At 39.2% G+C, this 9,660-nt stretch overlaps 1 protein-coding gene and 1 non-coding gene across 2 annotated transcripts; both read left to right on the forward strand.

Moving 5' to 3' along the window:
* The first annotated feature begins 585 nt into the window (after nucleotides 1-585).
* LOC148553923 (uncharacterized) lies at nucleotides 586-2,066 on the forward strand. Its single transcript, XM_088494921.1, has 3 exons — nucleotides 586-687; nucleotides 883-955; nucleotides 1,504-2,066. Exons 1-3 carry the CDS (start codon nucleotides 586-588, stop codon nucleotides 2,064-2,066), a joined length of 738 nt encoding a protein of 245 aa, XP_088351047.1.
* A 5,966-nt stretch (nucleotides 2,067-8,032) lies between these two features.
* On the forward strand, nucleotides 8,033-8,140 carry LOC148553924 (small nucleolar RNA R71). The gene has a single exon (XR_015893298.1). It is a non-coding gene; the product is annotated as a small nucleolar RNA R71 (small nucleolar RNA).
* The last annotated feature ends 1,520 nt before the right edge of the window (nucleotides 8,141-9,660 follow it).

Here is a 9,660-nt window from a genome sequence, read left to right on the forward strand (position 1 = left end):
TATATAGATGAAGACGACGCTAAGCGAGCACCCGCACTCTAAAACGATTGACATCCAGTATCTAGTTGTCAATTGCACCAGCTTTATAACATCATCCTCGGCAGACCATCTTTAAACTCTTTTTGAGCAATAGTGTCTATTGTGCACTTGTGTGTCAAGTTTTAGATCAAAGATGGGGGGATAGCCACGATTCATGCCGACCACAAGGAGGCTAGACAGTGCTACAATGCTAGCCTCAAACAGCGCCCGAATAAGCCAACCTATTCTGAACAGGTTTAAGCCGTCCACCTCACCAAAAAGCAATCGTTGCTATCAGAGCTAGATCCCCGACCCAACCTTCATGAACGACCATTACCAATGGACAACTTGAGAAAGGTATCTCTAACTAATAAACCAAATTATTACACATATATTGGAAATGCTCTCTTTACAGGTGAGCAAGAACAAATGATATCTCTTTTGTAACAAAATGCCGACCTTTTTGCATGGACACCAGCAAATATGCCCGGAATTGACCCTAAGGTCATATGTCACAGACTAGCAATCGACCCCACCATCCGACCTGTAGCATAGAAAAAGCGCAACATGGGAACAGAAAAACAAGCAGCATCTATGGAAGAAACCAAGAAGCTGTTGGCAGCAGGGTTTATCAAGGAGATCAAGTTCACCACATGGCTATCTAATGTGGTAATGGTAGGGAAAAATTTAGGTAAATGACGCATGTGCGTCGATTTTACTAATCTTAAAAAAGCCTGTCCTAAAGATGCATATCCATTACCCTACAAGGACAAACTAGTAGATAATGCATTTGGTTTCAGTAGATTGAGCTTTATGGATGCATACTCTGAATATAATCAGATCCTAATGCATCATATCAACCAGGATAAAACAACATTTATCACTGAGTTTGGAAACTTTTGTTATAAAGTAATGGCATTTGGTCTTAAGAACGCAGGTGCGACGTGTGAACGGCTAATGAAAAAAGTTTTCCACAATCAAATAGGTCAGAACATGGAGGTATATGTTGATACATGGTCGCCAAAACACCCATAGGTGGCTCACACCAATCAGATCTTGCCGAGATATTTGCACAGCGATGAAGGTATAATATGAGACTAAATCCTGAAAAATGTGCCTTTAGGGTCCAAGGAGAAAAATTTCTTGGTTTTCTCCTTACCAACCGAGGTATAGAAGCAAATCTAGAAAAGTGAAGTTATTCTATAAATGCCGAGCCCTACAACCACAAAAGAGGTGCAACGGCTCACGGGCAGGCTAGCAGCTTTGTCACGCTTCCTGCCAGCTATAGCAAATAAATCATACAACTTTTTCAAACTTTACAAAAAGGGAACAAGTTCCAATGGAATGAAGAGTGCGAGAAGTCCTTCCAGCAATTAAAGACCTTATTAGCAACGCCTCTAATACTTCAAAAGCCTGAGATCGGTAAACCACTATACTTATATTTATCGATTTCTAACCATGCCATAAGTTCCGCTATTGTTACAGAAAAAGGAAAAGTGCAGCGACCAATTTACTTCTTCAGTAAAGTTCTCACCCCAGCTGAGCAAAGATATTTAATAACCGAACAAATAGCACTGGCGCTAGTAATCACTGCTCGGCGATTGCGTCATTACTTCCAAAGCTACACAATAATAGTTTGGACAGACCAACCGCTTCGTCAAATCTTAACAAAACATGACATGGCTGGAAGATTGATTCGGTGGTCCATAAAACTTTCCAAATTCGACATACAATACCAAGCAAGTTCGGCCTTAAAATCCCAAGTATTGGTCCACTTTATTTCAGAATTCACAATCACGGAAGTAGAAGGCAACATCCTTGCATGGACATTACATGTGGACGATGCCGCCAATAATGAAGACAGCAGGGCAGGAATACTGCTCGAAGATGGTGTGGACACATCCATAGAACAATCATTAAAATTTTCATTCAAGGCAAGTAACAACCAGGCAGAGTATGAAGCTCTAATTGTCGGGCTTAGGTTGGCCATTGACCTTCAGGTAACAAAGATTACGGTCTATTGTGATTCCCTTTTGGTCATTCAGTAGATAAACAGTGCGTTCCAGGTTAGAGACCCTCTACTTGAGCAGTACTGGCTCACAACTCAAGATCTTATTTCAAAATTTCAATTCTTTGAAATCATTCATATCCATCGAGAACATAATACTAGGGCTGATAGCCTATCCAAACTAGCAACAATTAGGAAGCATAAGCATATTGGTGCACGAAATTGTGATCATCAATGGCGCCATCAACAGGGTACGCTCAATTGTAATCTCAACTTTTTATCATAACTTCGCACAACTAACCAGCAAGTGCACTGGGTCGTCCAAGTAATAAACCTTACGCGAGTAAGGGTCGATCCCACGGAGATTGTTGGTATGAAGCAAGCTATGGTCATCTTGTAAATCTCAGTCAGGCGGATATAGAATGGTTATGGAGTTTTCGAATATTAATAATAAAATAGGGATAGAGATACTTATGTAAATCCTTGGTGAGAATTTCAGATAAATGCATGGAGATGCTTTCGTCCCTCTAAACCTCTGCTTTCCTGCTGTCTTCATCCAATCAGTCTTACTCCTTTCTATGGCTGGCTTTATGTAAGGACATCACAATTGGCAATGGCTACTTTTGATCCTCTCTGAAAAATGGTCCGATGCGCTGTCACTGCATGGCTAATCGTCTGGAGGCATCACCCTTGTCAATGGCTGCATCCCATCCTCTTGTGAAAATGGTCCAAATGCTCTGTCACAGCACGGCTAATCATCTGAGGTTCTCTATCATACTGGAATAGGATTCACCCTCCTTTTGCGTCTGTCACTACGCCCAGCACTCGTGAGTTTGAAGCTCGTCACAGTCATTCAATCCCAGAGTCCTACTCGGAATACCACAGACAAGGTTTAGACTTTCCGGACTCTCATGAATGCCGCCATCAATCTAGCTTATACCACGAAGATTCTGATTAAGAGATCCAAGAGATACTCATTCAATCTAAGGTAGAACGGAAGTGGTTGTCAGACACGCGTTCATAAGGAATGATGATGATTGTCACGTTCATCACATTCAGATTGAAGTGCGAATGAATATCTTAGAAGCGGAATAAGTTGAATTGAATAGAAAAATAGTAGTACTTTGCATTAATCTTTGAGGAACAGCAGAGCTCCACACCTTAATCTATGGAGTGCAGAAACTCTACCGTTGAAAATACATAAGTGAAAGGTCCAGGCATGGCCGAATGGCCAGCCCCCAAACGTGATCAATAGATCAAAATATAATCCAAAGATATCTAATACAATAGTAAAAAGTCCTATTTATAATAAACTAGCTACTAGGGTTTATAGAAGTAAGTAATTGATGCATAAATCCACTTCCGGAGCCCACTTGGTGTGTGCTTGGACTGAGCTTGAATGTTACACGTGCAGAGGCTCTTTCTGGAGTTGAACACCAGGTTGTAACGTATTTCTGGCGTTCAACTCTGGTTTGTGACTTGTTTCTGGTGTTTAACTCCAGATAGCAGCATAGAACTGGCATTCAACGCCCTTTTACATCGTTTAAACTCGTTCAAAGTATGGACTATTATACATTTCTGGAAAGCCCTGGATGTCTAATTTCCAACGCAATTGGAAGCGCGCCATTTTGAGTTCTGTAGCTCCAGAAAATCCACTTTGAGTGCAGGGAGGTCAGAATCCAACAGCATCAGCAGTCCTTCTTCAACCTCTGAATCTGATTTTTGCTCAAGTCCCTTAATTTCAGTCAGAAAATACCTGAAATCAGAGAAAAACACACAAACTCATAGTAAAGTCCAGAAATGTGAATTTAACATAAAAACTCATGAAAACATCCTTAAAAGTAACTAGATTCTACTAAAAACATACTAAAAACAATGCAAAAAAGCGTATAAATTATCCGCTCATCACAACACCAAACTTAAATTGTTGCTTGTCCCCAAGCAACTGAAAATCAAATAGGATAAAAAGAAGAGAATATACTATAAATTCCAAAATATCAATGAAACATAGCTCCAATCAGATGAGCGGGACTTGTAGCTTTTTGCCTCTTGAATAGTTTTGGCATCCCACTTTATCCATTGAAGTTCAGAATGATTGGCTTCTATAGGAACTCAGAGTTCAGATAGTGTTATTGATTCTCCTAGTTCAATATGATGATTCTTGAACACAGCTATTTTATGAGTCTTGGCCGTGGCCCTAAGCACTTTGTTTTCCAGTATTACCACCGGATACATAAATATCATAGACACATAATTGGGTGAACCTTTTCAGATTGTGACTCTGCTTTGCTAAAGTCCCCAATTAGAGGTGTCCAGGGTTCTTAAGCACACTCTTCTTTTGCTTTAGACCTTGACTTTAACCGCTCAGTCTCAAGTTTTCACTTGACACCTTCACGCCACAAGCACATGGTTAGGGACAGCTTGGTTTAGTCACTTAGGCCAGGATTTTATTCCTTTAGGCCCTCCTATCCACTGATGCTCAAAGCCTTGGGATCCTTTTTATTTGCCCTTGCCTTTTGGTTTTAAGGGTTATTGGCTTTTTGCTCTTGCCTCTTGGTTTTAAGAGCTTTTGGCTTTTTCTGCTTGCTTTTTCTCTTTTTTTTTTGCCTATTTTTTTTTTCTGCAAGCTTTGTTCTTTGCTGCTTTTTCTTGCTTCAAGAATCATTTTTATGATTTTTCAAATTATCAAATAACATGTCTCCTTGTCATCATTCTTTCAAGAGCCAACATATTTAACATTCATAAACAACAACTTCAAAAGACATATGCACTGTTCAAGCATTCATTCAGAAAATAAGAAGCATTGTCACCACATCAATATAATTAAACTAAGTTCAAGGATAAATTCGAAACTCATGTACTTCTTGTTCTTTTGAATTAAAACAGTTTTCATTTAAGAGAGGTGATGGATTCATAGGACATTCATAACTTTAAGACATAGTTACTAACTACTAATGATCATGTAGTGAAGACACAAACATGCATAAGCACTTAACATAGAGAAAATGAAAAATAGAGAATGTAAGAACAAGGAATGAGTCCACCTTAGTGATGGTGGCGTTTCCTTCTTGAGGAACCAATGATGTCCTTGAGCTCTTCTATGTCTCTTCCTTGTCTTTGTTGCTCCTCTCTCATTGCTTTTTGATCTTCTCTTATTTCATGAAGGATGATGGAGTGCTCTTGATGTTCCACCCTTAATTGTTCCCAATAATTATGTGGAGGAAAATGTATCCCCTGAGGTATCTCAGGGAATTCTTGATGATGAGCTTCTTCATGTGCCTGTTGAGATCCATGAATGTGCTCTCTTGTTTGCTCCATCCTTTTCTTAGTGATGGGCTTGTGAGATGAATCTTTCCATCTCCCATGGCTCGGAGGTGGAAGCAATTATCTTCCCTTTCCTCTTTCTTGAGGTTTCTCTGTCCTTACGTGCCATTAATGGTTATGAAAAAACAAAAAAAACTATGCTTTTACCACACCAAACTTAGAATGTTGCTCGCCCTCGAGCAAAAGAAGAAAGAACAGAAGAAGAAGAGGAAGATATAGAGGAGATGGAGGGATGTGTGTGTTCGGCCATATAGGTGGGATTGGGTGGGAAAGAGATGTTGAATTTTAAAGGCAGGTGGGTGTATGGATGTGAGTGGTTAAGTGGTGACAGGGAAGAGAGATTGAGGTGATTGGTGAAGAGTTTTGGGGAAGAGTGTTTATGGGATTATGTGAAAGAGGGGTGAGGAGAAGTGAGTGGAAATAGGTGGGGATCCTGTGGGGTCCACAGATCCTGAGGTGATCCTGTGGGGTCCACAGATCCTGAGGTGTTCAAGGATTTACAATCTTGCACCAAATTAGGCATGCAAAATGCCCTTGCACACAACTCTGGGCGTTCAGCGCCAGATTGGTGCTTGTTCTGGGCGTTGAGCACCCATTTGTTGCCCATTTCTGGCGTTGAACGCCAGAACCATGCTTGTTCTGGGCGTTCAGTGCCAGCTCTTCTCCAGGGTGCAATTCTGGCATTCAAACGCCCAGATGCTGCCCATTTTGGGCGTTCAGCACCAGAACCATGCTCTGTTCTGGCGTTGAACGCCAGCCAGATGCTTCTTACTGGCGTTTAAACGCTAGTAAGGTCTTCCTCCAGGGTGTGATTTTTCTTCTGCTGTTTTTGATTCTATTTTCAATTTTTATATTTATTTTGTGACTCCACATGATCACGAACCTAATAAAACATGAAAAACAATAAAAAATAGAAATTAGATAAACATTGGGTTGCCTCCCAACAAGCGCTTCTTTAATGTCAATAGCTTGACAGTGGGCTCTCATGGAGCCTCACAGATGTTCAGAGCATTGTTGAGACTCTCCAACACCAAACTTAGAGTTTGGATATGGGAGTTCAACACCAAACTCAGAGTTTGGTTGTGGCCTCCCAACACCAAACTTAGAGTTTGACTGTGGGGGCTCTGGTTGACTCTGCAATGAGAGAAGCTTACTGTGCTTCATCTCCATGGGTACAGAGAGAGATCCTTGAGTTTTAAACACAAGGTTGTCCTCATTTAATTGAAGAATCAATTCTCCTCTGTCCACATCAATCACAGCTCTTGCTGTGGCTAGGAAGGGTCTTCCAAGGATGATGAATGCATCCTCATCCTTCCCAGTGTCTAGGACTATGAAATCAGCAGGGATGTAAAGGCCTTCAACCTTTACTAACACGTCCTCTACTTGTCCATAAGCCTGTTTTCTTGAATTGTCTGCCATCTCTAATGAGATTTTAGTGGCTTGCACCCCATAGATTCCCAGTTTCTCTATTACAGAGAGGGGCATGAGGTTTATCCCTGAACCAAGGTCACACAGAGCCTTTTCAAAGATCATGTTGCCTATGGTACAAGGTATTACGAACTTTCCAGGATCCTGTTTCTTCTGAGGCAATGTCAGTTGATCCATATCACTTAGTTCATTGGTGAACAAGGGAGGTTCATCTTCCCAAGTCTCAATACCAAATAATTTGGCATTCAGCTTCATGATTGCACCAAGAAACTTGGCAGCTTGCTCTTCAGTAACATCCCCATTCTCTTCAGAAGAGGAATACTCATCAGAGCTCATGAATGGCATAAGGAGGTTCAATGGAATCTCTATGGTCTCTAGATGAGTCTCAGATCCCTTTGGTTCCTCAAAGGGAAGCTCTTTATTAATCACTGGATGTCCCAGGAGGTCTTCCTCCTTGGGATTCACGTCTTCTCCTTCCTTCACAGGTTCGGCCATGGTGATTAATTCAATGGCCTTGCACTCTCCTTTTGGATTTTCTTCTGTATTGCTTGGGAGAGTACTAGGAGGGATTTTAGTGATCCTTTTACTCAGCTGGCCCACTTGTGCCTCCAAATTTCTAATGGATGACCTTGTTTCATTCATGAAACTCACAATGGCCTTAGATAGATCAGAGACTAAGTTTGCTAAATTAGAGGTATTTTGTTCAGAGTTCTCTGTCTGTTGCTGAGTGGATGATGGAAAAGGTTTACTATTGTTAAACCTGTTTCTTCCACCATTATTAAAGCCTTGTTGAGGCTTTTGATCCTTCCATGAGAAATTTGGATGATTTCCCCGTGATGGGTTATAGGTGTTTCCATAAGGTTCACCCATATAATTCACCTCTGCTATTGCAGGGTTTTCAGGATCATAAGCTTCTTCTTCAGAAGATGCCTCTTGAGTACTGTTGGATGCAGCTTGCATTCCATTCAGACTCTGAGAAATCATATTGACTTGCTGAGTCAATATTTTGTTCTGAGCCAATATGGCATTCAGAGTATCAATTTCAAGAACTCTCTTCTTCTGAGGCGTCCCATTACTTACAGGATTCCTCTCAGAAGTGTACATGAACTGGTTATTAGCAACCATGTCAATGAGTTCTTGAGCTTCTGCAGGCGTTTTCTTTAGGTGAATAGATCCACCTGTAGAAGTATCCAATGACATCTTAGGTAGTTCAGACAGACCATCATAGAATATATCCAGGATGGTCCATTCTGAAAGCATGTCAGAAGGACACTTTTTGGTCAGTTGCTTGTATCTCTCCCAAGCTTCATAGAGGGATTCACCTTCCTTCTGTCTGAAGGTCTGAACATCCACTCTAAGCTTGCTCAGCTTTTGAGGAGGAAAGAACTTGGCTAAGAAAGCCGTGACCAGCTTATCCCAAGAGTTCAGGCTATCTTTGGGTTGAGAGTCCACCCACACTCTAGCTCTGTCTCTTACAGCAAAAGGAAAAAGCATGAGCCTGTAGACTTCAGGATCTACTCCATTAGTCTTAACAGTATCACAGATCTGCAAAAATTCAGTTAAGAACTGAAAGGGATCTTCAGATGGAAGTCCATGAAACTTGCAGTTCTGCTGCATCAGAGAAACTAGCTGAGGTTTCAGCTCAAAATTGTTTGCTCCAATGGTAGGGATGGAGATACTTCTTCCATGTAAATTGGAATTTGGTGCAGTAAAGTCACCAAGTATTCTCCTTGCATTATTGTTGTTGGGTTCGACTGCCATCTCCTTTACTTGTTCGAAATTTTCAATAAGGTTGTCTCTGGATTGTTGTAATTTAGCTTCTCTTAGTTTTCTCTTCAGAGTCCTTTCAGGTTCTGGATCAGCTTCAACAAGAATGCCTTTTTCCTTGTTCCTGCTCATAAGAAAGAGAAGAGAACAAGAAAAGAAAACGAATCCTCTATGTCACAGTAAAGAGGTTCCTTATTGTTAGTAGAAGAAGAAAAGGAATAGGGGTGAAGAAAAATGAAGAATCCAAACACAAGGGTAAGGATAGGAGCAGTGATGTGAGATGAAGAGAAGTGTTAGTAGATGAATAAATAACTAGAAGGAGATGAGGGAGAAGGATTTTCGAAAATTATTTTTTTGAAAAAGGTTAGTAATTTTTGAAAATTAAAATAAAAAAATTAAAATAATTAGTTAATTAAAAAGAATTTTTGAAAAAGAGGGAAGATATTTTCGAAAATTAGAGAGAGAGAGTTAGTTAGGTAGTTTTGAAAAAGATAAGAAACAAACAAAAAGTTAGTTAGTTAGTTGAAACAAATTTTGAAAAGATAAGAAGTTAGGAAGTTAGAAAAGATATTTTGAAATCAAATTTTTGAAAAAGATAAGATAAGAAGATATTTTTGAAAAGATATGATTTAAATTAGTTTTTGAAAAAGGTTTGATTTTTAAAATCACAATTAATGACTTGATTCACAAGAAATCACAAGATATGATTCTAGAACTTAAAGTTTGAATCTTTCTTAACAAGTAAGTAACAAACTTGAAATTTTTGAATCAAAACATTAATTGATGATGTTATTTTTTAAAAATTATGTGATAAAGATAAGAAAAATATTTTTGAAAAATATTTTTAAAATTTTCGAAAATAACTAAGAAAAATGAAAAAGATTTGATTTTTGAAAAAGATTTTGAAAAAGATAAGATTTTTAAATTGAAAATTTGATTTGACTCATAAAAACAACTAGATTTTAAAATTTTTTGAAAAAGTCAACTCAAATTTTTGAATTTGATGAGAGAAAAAGGGAAAGATATTTTTTTTATTTTTGAATTTTTAATGATGAGAGGAAAAAACATGAAAAAGACTCAATGCATGAAAATTTTGGATCAAAACAATGAATGCA

Source organism: Arachis ipaensis, chromosome B7 (assembly GCF_059453495.1).
Source record: "Arachis ipaensis isolate K30076 ecotype BB chromosome B7, ASM5945349v1, whole genome shotgun sequence".
Classification (NCBI taxonomy): domain Eukaryota; kingdom Viridiplantae; phylum Streptophyta; class Magnoliopsida; order Fabales; family Fabaceae; genus Arachis; species Arachis ipaensis.

Excerpts from the sequence above, each read along its gene's own strand:
- LOC148553923 (XM_088494921.1), top strand. The coding sequence starts at position 586 with ATGGGAACAGAAAAACAAGCAGCATCTATGGAAGAAACCAAGAAGCTG. Across the intron at positions 688-882 it reads CCACATGGCTATCTAATGTG|GATAAAACAACATTTATCAC; the intron begins GTAATGGTAGGG and ends CATATCAACCAG. Across the intron at positions 956-1,503 it reads ATTTGGTCTTAAGAACGCAG|AAAAAGGAAAAGTGCAGCGA; the intron begins GTGCGACGTGTG and ends CTATTGTTACAG.